This window comes from Mastigoproctus giganteus, chromosome 12 (genome assembly GCF_048544385.1).
Source record: "Mastigoproctus giganteus isolate SK-2022 chromosome 12, ASM4854438v1, whole genome shotgun sequence".
In the NCBI taxonomy this organism is placed as follows: Eukaryota; Metazoa; Arthropoda; class Arachnida; order Uropygi; family Thelyphonidae; genus Mastigoproctus; species Mastigoproctus giganteus.
The window spans coordinates 162,985,080-163,001,605 of record NC_143586.1 but is presented as its reverse complement, the minus strand read 5'-3'; the positions used below and the strand labels follow the sequence as shown (position 1 = coordinate 163,001,605).

General features: G+C 39.1%; 1 protein-coding gene across 1 annotated transcript in view; it reads right to left on the bottom strand.

The window, feature by feature from the left end:
- Positions 1-15,900, bottom strand: part of Nup35 (nucleoporin 35) — a 124,684-nt gene extending 108,784 nt beyond the window's left edge. Inside the window, exons 1-2 of the mRNA XM_090386127.1 lie at positions 15,869-15,900; positions 15,674-15,734 (exon numbers count right to left, since the gene is read on the bottom strand). Of these exons, the coding sequence (XP_090242253.1) occupies positions 15,674-15,710 (37 nt within the window). The 5' untranslated portion in view covers positions 15,711-15,734; positions 15,869-15,900. The remainder of the gene's footprint in view (positions 1-15,673; positions 15,735-15,868) is intronic.
- Between the last annotated feature and the right edge of the window lie 626 nt (positions 15,901-16,526).

Genomic DNA, 16,526 nt, shown 5'->3' with positions numbered 1-16,526 from the left:
TTTATTGAAGATTTTCAATCATCTTCATAAATTAAGTTTAATTTTCTGTCAAAAATTTCTTATTTTAAACAGATTATGTTATTTTCCTGTGGATTTAACCCTCTTACTTAGAATTTAAACTTAATTTTTAATTTAAACTTAAAATAGTCATAAAACAGTTTAATACTGTTCACTTTTTGATGCAACTGTTTATTTTCAATCTATTATGAACACAAGTATAATCCATTTTTTATATTAAAAATGTTCATTTTTTAAACACTTAATTATTTATTTTTAAATTACCCTCTGCCACAATTGACTTTTTTTTTTTTTTTTTTCAATTAAAAAATGTCAGCATTTGAGTGTTATTCTTCACTGTTGGTGAGTGAAATTTGAAAAAACTAAAACCGAATGAGGCCATGGAGATGCTTGCTTCAGATGTAAACAATATCTAAAGCAAGCGTTTCTGTTGGGAGATGCATGGATCAAACATGACGATAATATGCTTCAGTTACTGCAGAGAAAAGATGCTACTAATTTTAAATTCCACCAGAAGAGTTAATTGTTTTCGAGAGTTAATAATTATGAGGGGTATTTGAGAATTTTGTGACCCGAGTATAAAAGTGCATTCGTATCAAACAGCACCAGGGGTTTCCCCCATCTCCGCATAGTTTTTATTGTGGGTGTAACAGATCACTGTTTAGGCCAGAGATTTAAAAGTGTATGGAAGTACTGTGTTGTGTATCGTTGTTCTTCTGGCCATTTAGCTGCTAGACCCCTACTGAGGCCCAATGCTGGCGGCACACTCAGCCCCGTGGTGGCAGACCAAGTACCCACTAGAGTTTTGTATATTCTGGCAGGCCCTGCTGCCTAATTTCCTAAGATTTCGGTGGCTAGGGCCTAAATAAAAAAAAATTAAAAAAAAAACAATGATTTCGTAGGGTAGTTTGCAAATAGGATTAACGCCAAGATTCGTGCACGATTTGGCAGTCAGAATTTGGAAGTTTATTTAGATTTTGTGTTGGGTATATGCTGTATTGTACAGAGAGAGAGAGAGAGAGAGAGAGAGAGAGAGAGAGAGAGAGAGAGAGAGAGAGAGAGAGAGAGAGAGTAAGGGAGAAAACTGAAGACTGGGGGGAAAGATAGAAGTATGGGGTCAATAGGAAGGTGACCCAAGTTTTCAGTGTGGCATGCCGATGCCACACCAGAAGTATGGGAGGTGGGGGAGACCAGGAGATAGTTACCTCCCCCCCCCAGGGATTTGGAGTGAAAGTGGGCCAGGCAGGGGTGCAGAGCTGTACCTTCAGTGCCTGCAGAATGTTCTTCCAGACCTCCTTGACGATGATAATGTTCCACTTCAGCATCACCAGAACATGTGATTTATGCATGATGGTGCACCGGCACATTTTGCTCGAGTTGTGACTCAGTATCTAAGTAGAATGCATGGTCAAAAGTGAATAGGCAGAGGTGGGCCTGTAATGTGGCCTCTCAGATCACCAGACTTCAATCCTATGGATTTTTGTATCTGGGATCATGTAAAAAGCTTGGTGTACACTTTTGACACTAACACAGTTGAGGAATTGCAGCGTCAGGTTGAAGGAGCCTTTCAACAAATGATCCAGGAAAGGCTGAGGGGATTTGCAACTCAATGCAGAGAAGACTATAAAGATACTTACGGATGGAAGAACAGCAATTTGAACACATTTTGTAACATCTGTAAAATCCTGTGGTGTTGAAACCAAAAATTAAAAATGTATTATCTTATGTTTAATAAAACCACCCTTAGCAAAGGCTTCACAGCTTTTTGCTAAACTAGTGCTCCCATAGTCAGTGGCGGATCTTAACAGAAAATGTGCATTATCTTGAAAATGGTTCATTTGTGGCCCGAATTGGGACATTTTTTGCTTATTTTAGTTTGCACTTTTCACCTTTAAATTATTGACCATTATTTTTGAAACTGTGTGTGTGTGTGTGTGTGTGTGTGTGTGTGTGTGCACGCACGCGCGCATGCATGCATGCACAAACTGGTGTTCAAAGAAAGTGCATTACCTAGGAATTTCACATTTCTAACCCTTTTTTGTGATGGTACGTTACATTAATGACTAGCAACACAGACAGAAATATAAACAAATGATATTTATTAATAGTTAAGGCAAAGCTAAGTAATATTTGACAGGTGCTCTCAAAATATTCCAAAATGAGCATTTGCAACCTTCAGTTTTGGTAAACATGACAATTATGGCTGAAATGTTATTAGAAGCCCTCAATTTGCTTCAGTTTATCATTTTAAATGAAAAACTTCACCAGATGAAACCTAATATTTAATTTAACTACCTCTGGCCCTGATGGTAATGACCGTCAAGGCCTTAGAAGCTCTCAATTTGCTTCAGTTTATCATTTTAAATGAAAACTTCACCAGATGAAACCTAATATTTAATTTAACTACCTCTGGCCCTGATGGTAATGACCGTCAAGGCATTGACAAGATCAATTTCTGAAGATAATCAACTGATAGTTCAGGTTCCAAACACGAATTATGGCTTCCTGAAGTTCACAAAGGGTCTTTGATTTCTTTCTGGCAACTGCAGATTACACATGATGCCAACAGTTCTCTATCAGATTCAGGTCTGGACTGTTTCCTAGCTAGCTAAGAGTTGAAATAGACCATTCTTCCAACCATTTTTTCACCTGTAAAAAATGTAAGCACATTACTGTCAAACCTCTCATGTAGAAATGAAGCTAAAGTAACTACAGAAGTGCCAATGACAAGATAGCAGAGTCGTCCTGAAAGTTGCAGTTACTTCGCAGGTTGAAATGGTCTCTTATGGTTGGCAGCAATATAGCCAGGTATCCATTGGCATTTACGGAACCCTTTATAAACTGCAGGTGACCTACTCGATACGAAATGCACCCCCCCATATCATTTGGCTGGTAGGAAATTTCACTGTAGACACCATACGGTCTGGATGGTATTCTTCACCACGTCTACGGTTTGTACTTTTTCCGAGCAATGCAGGTTGAATTTCTTCTCACTCGAAAAAATTAACGACTTCCACTGCTCGGGGATCCATCTGACATGCTCCTACACCAAATTAATCAGGCCTTTTCATTTTTTATGTGAGGAGGAGCTTCTTCTTAGAATGACGGGCTACAAGTACATTTTTGAAGAGGTGTGTTCTGACTGGTACTGCACTTGCTAACCACTCCCGTTATGTTCTTCCCATTCTCTATAAGGCATAAGTGCTTCAAAATGCGGTCCTATTTTGGCATAGAGACTCATTTGCATCCAGTTTCTTTTTTCCTATCAGCAGAACCAGTATTCTTGTTTGTTTGTTATTTGGTTTTTAGGAGCATTAGCAACTAAGGCCATATTGCTCCGGGATATGCGGTGGTGATGGGCTCGAACCCCGGTCTAATCAAGAAGCGTGTGTTACACACTGCTGCTCCCTCCCACCTGGATACGGAGGCACCGCCGGTATTCTTGAGTTTGGAAAGAAATCTACTCACTGTCAACTGATTACAAGACACTCTATAAGCAATATGACGGGAAGAACATCCTTCCTCATGTAAAGCAACAATAGCACTCTTTCTTTATGGCATCAACTGCACATAACTCGCCATCCTGACACAAGCAAAGAATGACTGCAACTCTTGCAGAGCGTGCTTATATAGCTAAAAGTAACAAATTATGCATGTTAATCTTATCTGATGCAATCTGTAAGAAATATTGCCATATACTTACGTTATTCGGACTACGATTACAATTTTAATAGTTGATGCACTTTCTTTGAACACCTGTGTGTGTGTGTGTGTGTGTGTGTGTGTGTGTGTGTGTGTGTGTGTGTGTGTGTGTGTGTGTGTGTGTGTTTGCGCGAATGTGTGTGTGTGTGTAATTATATTAGCAAAGCACATGATGCAAGAAAGCAAGCTTATATAGCATCAGGCAAAAAAAAAAAAAAGAAACCCTTATTTCATCCATCCACTCGCTCCAAATGTTTGTCAAGTCCTGCCTTGAATCTATTTAAGCTATCAACTTCTATAACAACGGATGGAAGTTTCTTCCAACAATCAACCACCCGCTGGCTAAAGGCAAACTTCTGCACATCTATCCTACAACTGCCTTTCCTCAATTTGAACTTATGCCCTCTCAGGCAATTATTCTGAGCAGGAGGAAGAATCCCATCAGCATTGAGCATGCCCAAGCCATTCAAAGCTTTATACACCTCAATCAGATCACCTCGCAGGTGCCTAGTCTCCAGACATTGTAATTTGCAAAACTTAAGATTTTCTTCGTAAGAGCAACCCTTTGTTTCATTCACTAATTTTGTTGGCTTTCTTCGTAAAAGCAACCCTTTGTTCCATTCACTAATCTTGTTGCCTTTCTCTGTACTCGTTCCAACAGCTCTACATCCTTCTTAAAATGAGGAATTTTAAGAAGAATTCCTGTTTATCATTGACAAGACACCATGAGCTACTCTTGCAGACTGTCTGCACTGCTCAGAAAACTTCATATCTGCCTGCACAATTACCCCCAGGTCCTTTTCATTTTCTACCATTGTCAGTGTGGTACCACAGTGTTGATACGTTACTCTGGGTTTACTGCTTCCCATATGTAGTACTTTACATTTGTCAATGTTAAACTTCATTTGCCACCTCTCAGCCCATCTGCTCAACTTTTCTGTTGCAGCAGTGTACTGTCATCAGTGTCATTAACAACCTTGCCGACCTTTGTATTGTCTGCAAACTTGGACATTAAGCCTGATATACCATCATTTCCCATCATTTTAATTTCCCAGATATTGACTGGAATTTGGGGGCTGGTCACTCACACAGTAGCAAGGCTTTTGTGGATTTATTGGATGATTGTTTTCTACATCAGCATGTTCGGGAGGCAACTAGAGGGAGTAATACTCTTGATTTGATTATCAGTAGTGATTCTTCATGCATTAAGAATCTGCAGATAAATGAACCACTTGGTGGCAGTGATCACAGTGTGCTGAAGTGGGAGTTACTCAAAGAGGTAACTACCATTAGGGGTAAAGGGAAGGGGTATTGCTTTCGTAAAGGGGACTACAATGGACTGAGACAGTATTTAAATTCTATACAGTGGGAGCAACTGATGATATTGCCAACAGCAAATTCAAAATGGGAAGCATTCAAAGAACTTATCGTGGAAGCTACTAGGCTTTACATACCAACTAAGAAATATTGTTCAAGGTTTAGGCCAAAATGGTTGTCAGATGAACTAATGAGGCATATGGCAGAGAAGAAAAATGCATGGGATACATACAAATTAACACGTGACACGGACGCCTATGATAGATACAAGTTGATCGGTAACCAAGTTACAAAGGAGGTTAGGCAGGCGGAGGCAGATTACGAGAGATCCTTGGCAAGGGATGCGAAGAAAAACAGCAAAGAGTTCTTTACTTATGTAAACTCTAGAAGGAAGGGGATGAATCAGATTGGTCCACTTGAGATCGATGGGTCAACTGTTGATGACCCTGCTCGGGTAGCTAACAAACTAAATGAATATTTTGCATCGACATTCACACATGAGGAGTTATTCAGCGAGGGGAATGCCAGAGGTGTATTCAACTCTAGCAGTAAGCTAGAGAATCTTGTAATAACTGAGAGCAAAGTGGAGGAGAAATTGTTGAAGATAAACACAAGAAAGGCACCTGGGGTGGATGGGATCTATCCAGTTATATTAAAGGAGGCAGCAAAGGAGGTAAGCAAACCCTTAGCCATAATTATGAGAGCTTCCTTGGACTCAGGGGAGGTACCCATTGACTGGAGATGTGCAAATGTGACCCCAATTCACAAAGGGGGATCAAAGGCTGACACAAGTAATTATAGACCTGTGAGTTTAACTTCTGTTCCCGGAAAATTAATGGAGGCACTGGTGAAAGAAGCACTGCAGGATCATCTAGACAAGACTTCAGTTATAGCTAGGACACAGCATGGTTTTGTTAAGGGGAAGTCTTGCCTGACCAATTTGATTGGATACTATGATGCAGTCACAAAAGAACTGGATGCAGGGAATAACTTTGATATTATATACTTGGATCTTAGAAAGGCTTTTGATACTGTTGCACATGGAAGACTGCTGCACAAATTGGAGCAGTGTGGCATTGGAGGCAAGTTGCTGCTATGGATAAAGGGGTGGTTGAGGGGGAGAAGACAGAGTGGTAATCAATGGACACTGCTCATCGTGGACTAATGTTATTAGTGGAGTCCCTCAGGGTTCAGTATTGGGGCCTTTATTGTTTTCTGTATTTATAAATGATATTGATGATGGTATATCAGGCTTAATGTCCAAGTTTGCAGACGATACGAAGGTTGGCAGGGTTGTCAAGGACACTACTGACACTATGCTGCTGCAACAGGATTTGGAAAGGTTGAGCAGATGGGCTTCGAGGTGGCAAATGAAGTTTAACATTGACAAATGTAAAGTACTACATATGGGGAAACAGCAACCCCAGAGCAACGTATCAACTCTGTGGTACTACACTGACAGTGGTAGAGAATGAAAGGGACCTGGGGGTGGTGGTGCAGGCAGATATGAAGTTCTCTGAGCAGTGCAGACGAGCTGCAAGAGTAGCTCATGGTGTATTGTCAATGATATATAGGAATTTTTCTAGCAGGGATAAGGAGGTGATTATTCCCTTGTATAAGGCAATGGTCAGGCCACACCTAGAGTACTGTATACAGGCCTGGAGGCCTCATTTCAGGAAGGATGTAGAGCTGCTGGAACGAGTACAGAGAAGGGCAACTAGATTGGTGAATGGGACAAAGGGGTTCTCTTACGAAGAAAGGCTTAAGTTTTGCAAATTACAGTGTCTGGAAACTAGGCACCAGCGGGGTGATCTGATAGAGGTGTACAAAGCCTTGCATGGTTTGAGCATGCTCAATGCTGATGGGATTCTTCCTCTAGCTCAGAAAAATCACCTGAGAGGGCATAAATTCAAATTGAGGAAAGACAGATGTAGGATAGATGTGCGGAAATTTGCCTTTAGCCAGCGGGTGGTTGGTGGGTGGAACAGACTTCCATCCCTTGTCGTGGAAGTTGATAGCCTAAATAAGTTTAAGGCTCAGCTGGACAGGTATTTCGAACGAACAGAGGGGTGAAGTGGAAGTGGTTATTTTTATTTATTTATGTTACTTTTTTTTTTTTTTTTTTTGGCTGATGCTGCATAAGCTTGCTTTCTTGCATCAAATGCCTCTACTAATGCTAATGCTAATCATCAATATCATTTATAAATACAGAAAACAACACTGAACCCCAAGGGACACCACTAATAATATTAGTCCACAAAGAGCAGTATCCATTGATTACCACTTTCTGTCTTCTCCCACTCAACCATCCCTTTATTCATAGCACCAATTTGCCTCCAATGCCACGCTGCTCCAATCTTGGCACACCCAGGGTCCTCAGCTGGATATCATTCTTCTCTTTCTTGGTGATTCCTTTCTACTTTTGTCTCTCTCTCTCTCTCTCTTAGGGTAATTCGGGAATTTTTTTTTTTTTTTTTTTGTTGGTGCAGCTTAAGCCTCAGGCTTCCTTGCACCGTATAGTTATTATTAATAATAATAATGTGCAACAGTATCAAAGGCTTTTCTAAGATCCAAATATATGATATCAAAGTTATTTTTGCATTCAGTTCCTTTGTGACTACATCATAGTATCCAATCAAATTAATCAGACAAGACTTCTCCTTAATAAACCCATGCTATGTCTGAGCTATAACTGAAGTCTTATCTAGATATATTCCTACAAAAAAAAAAAGGTAAAGTGCAGCCATTATCAACCCACTGTAGGATGGAAGCCTCCTCAACTGTTCATGCTGAGGGAAATGGACCATAATCTGCCACGCTGGTCCAGTGCGAGTTGGCAGATCGACCGTATTCAGCAGTCAGGGGCTTGAACCCTGGTCTACTCACAGAGCGTGTGCTATTGCACTCCCGCTCCTGACCACTCTACAATGCTTCTTTAAATAGTGCCTCCATTAATTTCCCTGGAACAGAAGTTAAACTAACAGGTCTGTAATTACCTGTCTCCCTTTGATCCTCCTTTGTGGATTGGGGTCACATTTGCACATCTCCAGTCCATGGGTACCTCCCCTGAGTTCAGGAAAGCTCCCATGATTATGGCTAAGGGTTTGCTTACTTCCTTTGTCACCTCCTTTAATATAACTGGATAGATTCCATCCATCCCAGGTGCCTTTCTTGTGTTTATCTTCAATAATTTCAACTCCACTTTGCTCTTAGTTATTACAAGATTATCTAGCTTACTGCCAGAGTTGAATATACTTCTGGCATAATATACTTCTGAATATACGCTGAATAACTCCTCATGTGTGAATGTCGATGCAAAATATTCATTTAGTTTGTTAGCTACCTGAGCAGGATCATCAACAGTTGAACCATCGATATCAAGTGGACCAATCTGATTCATCCCCTTACTTCTAGAGTTTACATAAGTAAAGAACTCTTTGCTGTTTTTCTTTGCATCCTTTGCCAAAGATTTCTCGTTATCTGCCTTTGCCTGCCTAACCTCCTCTGTAACTTGGTTACAGATTAGCTTATATCTATCATAGGCTTCTGTGTCACGTGTTAATTTATATGTATCCCATGCATTTTTCTTCTCTGTCACACGTCTAATTAGTTCATCTGACATTCATTTAGGCTTAAATCTTGAACAATATTTCTTTGTTCGTATGAAAAGCCTAGTAGCTTCCAAGATTAATTCTTTGAATGCTTCCCATTTTGAATTTGCTGTTGGTAAAATCATCAGTTGGTTCCACCGTATAGAATTTAAATACTGTCTCAGACCACTGTAGTCACCATTACGAAAGCAAAAACCCTTCACTTTACCCTTGATAGTAGTTACCTCTGAGTAAATCCCACTTCAGCACACTGTGATCACTGCCACCTAGTGGTTCCTTTATCTGCAGATTCTTGATGCATGAAGAATCACTATTGATAATCAGATCAAGAGTATTACTCCCTCTAGTTACCTCCCGAACATGCTGATGTAGAAAACAATCATCCAATAAATCCACAAAAGCCTTGCTCATGTGTGAGTGACCAACCCACAAATTCCAGTCAATATCTGGGAAATTAAAATCTTCCATTATAAGACACTCTAATTTACTGGCCCACTATTTCTCTGCACAATTGCTCATTATACTCATCAGATTTATTAAGCCTATAACACACCTATTCTCATTTTTCCTTTCCCAGTGCTTCATCATCATCTTCAGCCATTTTCAGTCCACTGCAGGATGAAGGCCTCTCCAGCAACTTTCCAATTCCTTCTGTTTTGAGCACTGGCCATCCATTTACTACCCACAAACTCATGAATTTCATCTATCCATCTCCACCTTTGTCTTCCAGGTTTTCTTCTAGCTCCTCTTGGATACCATTCTGTTATTTTCTTAGTCCATCTGTCATCATGTCTTCGAACCATTTTAGTTCTTTAGTTTTGATAAGAATGCCCTTTACTTGAGTTTGCTGCCTAATCCATGTGTTTCTCTTCTTAACTAACAGTCTGATTCCCAATATAATTCGTTCCATTCTTCGCTGTGTAGTTCTCAACTTCTCTTCCATTCTTTTGGTGAGTGCCCAAGTTTCACTTCCATAAGTCATGGTGGGGGAGTATACATTGGTTCATTATTTTACATTTCAGACAAACTGGGATATTGCTCTTCAGTATGTGACTATATTTCCTGAATGCTATCCATCCAAAATTTATTCTTCTCTTGACTTCCAGCCATTTATCATTATTACAGCTAATAACTTGTCATAATAAGTATATGACTCCACCTTTTCAATTACTGCTCCTTCAGTCATTATTTCCCTTTCTGTGGCATACTTGTTCATCATTACTTTTGTTTTAGCCATATTCATCTGTAGTCCAAAATCCTTACTAACTGTGCATAACTGATTAAGATTTTCCTCTAATTCTTTGGGATCGTGGCTTATGACCACAACGTCATCTGCAAATTGTAAATGGTTTAGGTACTCTCCGTTCACATTGACTCCTTTCTGCGACCAGTCTAATCTTCTGAAAGCTTCCTCAAGGGCAGCAGTAAACAGCTTCGGAGATATTGTGTCTCCTTGTCGAACTCCTTTCTCGATTTTAAATTTCCTAGTCTTTGTCTAGTCTAATAAAGGAGGTAGCACTCTCATATATTTTCTTCAAAATCATGATATATGGGTTATCTATGCCTTGTCATTCCAGTGCCCAAAACATTACCTTATGCTGTATGGAGTCAAATGCCTTTTCATAATCCACAAATGCCAGGCATAATGGTGTTTTATATTCATTTGCTTTTTCCATTAGCTGTGATATTACGTGAAGGTGATCCATAGTTGAGAATCCTGTCCTAAAGTCATCTTGCTCTTTCGGTTGATTCTCATCAAGTATTCTTTCTAATCTGTTAGTAATGACCCTTGTGAACAACCTGTAGATGTGGGATAACAAGCTAATTGGTCTATAATTTCCAATTTCTGATTTATCTCCTTTCTTATGCAGCAAAACTATGATTGCATTATTCCACTGCTTAGGCATCACACCTTTTCTAATGCACTTTGTGAAGAGCCTTGCCAGTTTTTGTGTTACGTCTCTTCCTCCCAATTTTAACAACTCTACAGCAACTTCATCTTCCCCTGGGGCTTTCTGATTCTTAATTTTCTTCAATGCATGTTCTACCTCATCAGGAAGAATATCGGGTATGTCGTATGTGTTGCTACTTTGCAATCCATCTTCCCCACTGCTGGCATCATTCCCCTGCTCCTTGTATAATTCTCTATAATAGTCTTCTGCTATTTGAATTATGCCTTCTCTGCTGTTTATAAGTACACCATCGCTATTCTTCAGTTTCAATATCATTTGTCTTTCTGTATTACTGCTCATGGCCGCTGATTTAAAACCTTTGTTTTCCCTTAATGCTTGTTCTACTTTTCTTGTGTTAAATCTTCTTATGTCCTCTCTGAGACTCTTTCTAATGGCTTTGCATAACTCAGTATAATCAATTTTCCCCCCGTCAGTGTTTTTCTTGCTCTTCATTTGTCATCGTCGGTTCATCTGACAAGTGTTTCTTGACTAATTTTTTCTTCTTTGGATTTCTTTTTCCCTATAGGTTTTTTGGGCTTTATCACTTTCAGAAAGTTGTAATATTCCTCGTCAATATATTGGTCCTGAGCAGTCTGCAGAAGCTCAAACTTGTTCTTAAGTTCCAGTACATACTGCTTTTTTTCCTCTTCTGTTATCTCCAAGACCTTTGTATTATTTACTCGAGTCAGATTTTCCCTTTCCTACATCTTTATCAAGTGTACATCTTACCATTCTGTGATCACTTCCAACATTTACCTTATTCAGGACGGTAACATCATTCACAATATATCTTCTGTTAGTGAGGATGAAGTCGATTTCATTAGTAGTTAATCCATTTGGACTCTTCCATGTCCACTTTCTGTTCACCCTTTTCTTGAAAAAAGTGTTCATTACTGACAGTCCTTGAGATTCTGCAAATTCCACAAGTCTTTCACCAATTCCAAAATTTCCTATAGTTCCCCTTTCTGCACTGTTTTGTCTTTTTCCAACCTTAGTATTGAAGTCCCCCATAATAATAGTGTAGTGGGTTTTCTGCTCATCTAGACGACACTCAATTTCTGTGTACATTTCTTCAACCTCTTCATCATCATCATGGCTCGATGTTGGTGCATAAATCATTATAATCTTTAGCTTGTACCTCTTAGAAATCTTGAGTATTAGTCTTGACACCCTTGGTGATGTACTTTTGAATTCCAAAATGTTGTTTTTAAAATCTTTATGGACCAGAAACCCAACTCCACCTTCACTCCTTTCACTGTTTCCATTGCTGTACAGCAGATTTCCACTTGATAAACTTATAAGTGATTCATTTCTTATTCTTGTTTCAGCAATACCGATGATATTCCAATTCACATTTTCTAATTCCTTTTCCAGCTCTAATATCCTGTCTTCACAGTGCTTATGTCACACCAAACAGACAACATTGCATTGTCTACCAACATCAATTGGATGCACTTCCTTAGATTTTGTGTTTCTTAACTAACAGCATAACCCCATCCTCTCTTCCTGTCCTGTCTATCCTTTCTGTACACATTGTACTCCCCAAATTCCAGTTCTGCACTGTTTATGTGTGTGACACCATGTCTCTGATATCCGACAATATCTGCCTTTGATGTCTTGACTAGCACTTCAAGCTCATCGAATTTATTAACTATACTCCTAGCATTGGTGTACATGCAATTATACATGCACCTGTTTCTACTCTTAGTTACCCTAACACCGCCCATGTATTTACTTGTTCCACTATGACTCCCAGCAGTCCTCGAAATTCCCATTGCCTTGCTTTCCAGGCTGCTGCTCAATTGCATTTCAGTAGAAGTAGTGCAAGAAACAGTTTTACCTCTGCCAGCAGCTACTGTTACTCTATTAGTCTGTGTATCCCCTCAAGCTATAAATTAAGTATAGCATTTTTGCATCTAGTTTGCACTATAAACACTTATTATTTTTCTATTTTAATTTTATTACCACTATACTTCTTAATTCACCTTAATTTATTTTGCTATAAAGCATAACTGCATTGGGACTACCTAGTCCATATTTTGTGAGAGTTATATTATTTTATGTCTTTTTTGATCTCACTCAGTTTTATTTTTAAATTTGCTTATCCTCCACAGGTATGCTCTACCCCTGTTTTTTTGGACCTATAACCAAAATTACCCACCCATATCTGATGATGGCTATCACTCCTTATTTTAATTTAATCATTTTTTGCTTTACAGTTACTTTCTCTCTAATTGGCTTTTCAATTCGGCCTATAATTTTGCTTAATTCATTATAACAAATAGGATTTCACATTCTTTCTCTTTTTCACGCTTACAATACTTCCTTTTTCTGCTATCCTTCTCTTATTAGTTATGGCATTTTGTGTAATTTATGCTTTCACCTTCACATTTTTTAACAGCCCTATTAATTCCACCTTGCACATTAAATATATATATATATAATTTACATATATATACCCTCAGTGATCATTGAATTATGACCATCCCATCCAAGCTTGTGGCAAAAAAAAGCCAAATGACTTGGGACAATGGTAATTACCAAATGCAGTGTTAATTTGCATCTGGTCGTGCAAGTCAAAGTGATAAAGTAGCAGTTATAAGATGCAGTAAAGATATCACAGAGTTTCAAAATGGCATGATTGTGAGAGTTTGTACATCGGAAATGGTATGTCTTTTCAGTTGCTCATGGCCTACTATGGTTAAGGTGTACAAAAAATGGTGTTGAATGGGTCAAACAACCCCGTCAACAGAACAGTACAGAATTGCACAAGGGGAGATTTGTGGTGAGCAAAGAATGTTGAATGTTGTACAGACTGAACAGCAAGTCTGTGCAACAGCTGATATCGCAATAATACATGTGGGACACAATAACAACATCCAATGACGATTCACCACACACTCATATGTATGGGGTTCCACAGCAGAAAACCAGACACCCCCTCTCCTCACCATTATCAATTGTGAATGCTGTGGTGTCAACATGTTGACACGACACTGGAAACGAGGGTGCTAGTCGGACTAGTCCAAATATCTGGTGCAATACACCAGATACATTACAGCCCTAACTGTAACATACCTTTGTGTATGGTGCAAGCAACAGGAGTCCATGGATGGTGCCCGCAATCCAGGCAGGTGGCAGTGGTTGCTTAATATGAGGCATGTTTTGCTGGCAAGAACTAGGACCTCTGACATGTATGAATCATCTTTTCACTGGCGAGGTTACTGGCAGCTCTTAGACCACGTGCACACTGACATGTTGCATATTTTCCCAGAGAAATGGGATCTTCCAAGACAATAATACGCAGTGTTATCAGGCTCACTGTGCACAAGTTTTTTTTTTTTTTTTTTTTTGATAGTTGTTGGCGCATCGGCTTCTGTGGCCATATTGCACCTCCCAAGGTTTTTGCAGTACTTTGATCCAAGCCCGAGGCGGGAATCGAACCCGCGACCTTTGGGTTGCCGGGCAGGTACTTTATCCACTCGGCTAGCCCGGTCGGCCTGTGCACAAGTGGTTTGAGAAACATGGTGAAGATATCACCCATCTTGCTTGGCCTCTATATCTGCCCGACGTCAATCCATTTTAAGATTTTTTTGCTTCAAAGCATTCAGTGGTAAGATCTGAACAAAACAAGTTTCGTCACTTATAGTTATTTAACTGTTTCCCTTTATATTTTATAATAATTAAATATTAGAATATACGATCTTAAACAAAAAAAATTTTTAGTAATGCTATAGATAATGCAGATTTTCATTACTGATAAATAATGAAGTAGTTATATATTTAAATAGAGAGAAATTTCGGCACTATATTCTTTTTAGCATTCATTAGAAAAATTTAATGTGGTGTTAAGGCACCACCCTCTGATTACCTCTGAATAATGTTCAGAGGATGTATATAATAAACAATTATTGCTTTTGAATTCAATGAACTGTTTTTTTTTCTTTTTTTTCTCCCCCTAATCTGCCGACAGTATTTTGGTGGAAGGAACTGCATTATTTTGAAGTTATTATTTATTATTATTATTATTACCATATGGTGCAAGGAAGCCTGAGGCTTATGCTGCACCAGCCAGAACCCAAGTTACTCTGAGAGAGAGAGAGAGAGAGTCAGAAATATAAAGGAATCACCAAGAAAGAGAAGAATGATGGGGTGTCTGGCTGAGGATCATGGGTGAGCCAAGCCTATACTCAACAGATGTGAGCCCCTGTGGTTTAACTGTAATAGAAAAAGAGCAAAATTAGGAAGGCGCCTCAAAAGAAACAAAAATCACAGAAAACTGACATAACAATAATGTATTATTGTGATGCCAGTTTATACAGAGTATATAACACAAAGTATAAGGAGGTGATTGTCCCTCTGTATAAGGCAATGGTCAGGCCACGCCTTGAATATTGCGTACAGGTCTGGAGGCCTCATTTTAGGTAGGATGTAGATTTGCTTGAGCGTGTACAGAGAAGGGCAACAAGATTAGTGAGGGGAATGAAGGGATCCTCTTACCAAGAGAGGCTTAAGTTCTGCAAATTGCAGTGGCTGGAGACTAGGCACCTGCACAGTGATCTGATTGAGGTGTATAAGGCCTTGAATGGGTTGAGCACGCTGAATTTTGATGGGATCCTTCCACTTGTTCAGATTACGAACCTAAGGGGGCATAAATTCAAATTAAGAAAAGACAGATGTAGAATAGATGTGCGGAAATTTGCCTTTAGCCAGCAGGTTGTTAATTTCTGGAACAAACTTCCATCTGTCGTTGTGGGAGTTGATAGGTTAAATAAATTTAAGGAGGAACTGGACAGGCATTTGGAGGGAATGGTGTGATTTTTTTTTTTTTTTTTCCGGCTGATGCTGCATAAGCTCATACACTTGTTATCTTGCATCACATGCCACTACTACTATTACTGCTATAATGTCTGTGGTCAGAACAGGTGTTTGAGCACCGAAATCAATGTCTCGTGTACTGCCGTTAACTTCTCCAAGAATAGAAATGATGAAACGAAAATAAAATAATTTACCTGAAAATGTAGATTCTGATAAATTTCCTGAATACATTTCCGCCTGATGAAAATAATTTACCTGAAAATGTAGATTCTGATAAATTTCCTGAATACATTTCCGACTGATGAAAATAATTTACCTGAAAACGTAGATTCTGATAAATTTCCTGAATACAACATTTCAGACTGATGATTCGAAGTAATTAATTTTTGAAACTACAATATCCCTGTTTATAATTACGAAAAGTAAATGTCAAAAGAATCATACACATACCAACAGCCAACTGGCCGACAACAGCCCTAAATACAAATTAGAAACACTGAAGAGGTAACGAAAGGTTGCCAACTCGTAAACTGTGAACTGGCACCATATATTGCTTAAAAAATGAAAAAAAAAAAAAAATCATATACAGTACTTTATTTCTAGGTACGTTCCTTTTCGTTCTTGGGTGTACAATTTTAATATATCTTTTTTTTTTTTTTTTTTTTGAATGCTTATTAAAAATGACCCAATCGAGATCTACACACGCACAAGAGATGCCTGGACATTTCGTTGTCAGGTTGACACACCAGTGCATAACACACCGGTCAGTTTTTATTTTTATCATGTGGATAAAATCCCTGAAAACAAATGTTATCCAGGAGAAGGGTCTATTTCAGTTTTGCTCTTTCTTCTTCAATGGACTCAGACAGCCCTCGTGGATAGCACAGTTGGTATGATCGCCGTTCTCCCCACACCGGGTGGAAAAGATCTGAGATCTAGTCCTGTCGATGACGTGAGGAATTTTTACGGGTTTTTTTTCACAACGTGGCTGAGTTAGTTGGTCTCAGGCGAGGGAAGCATGGTTTTTCTCCTGGAAACGAGGGTTTTTCGTCCAGCAAACAGACTCGACCTTAGAGCACACGCAATTCACAGACAACATACAGGGAAC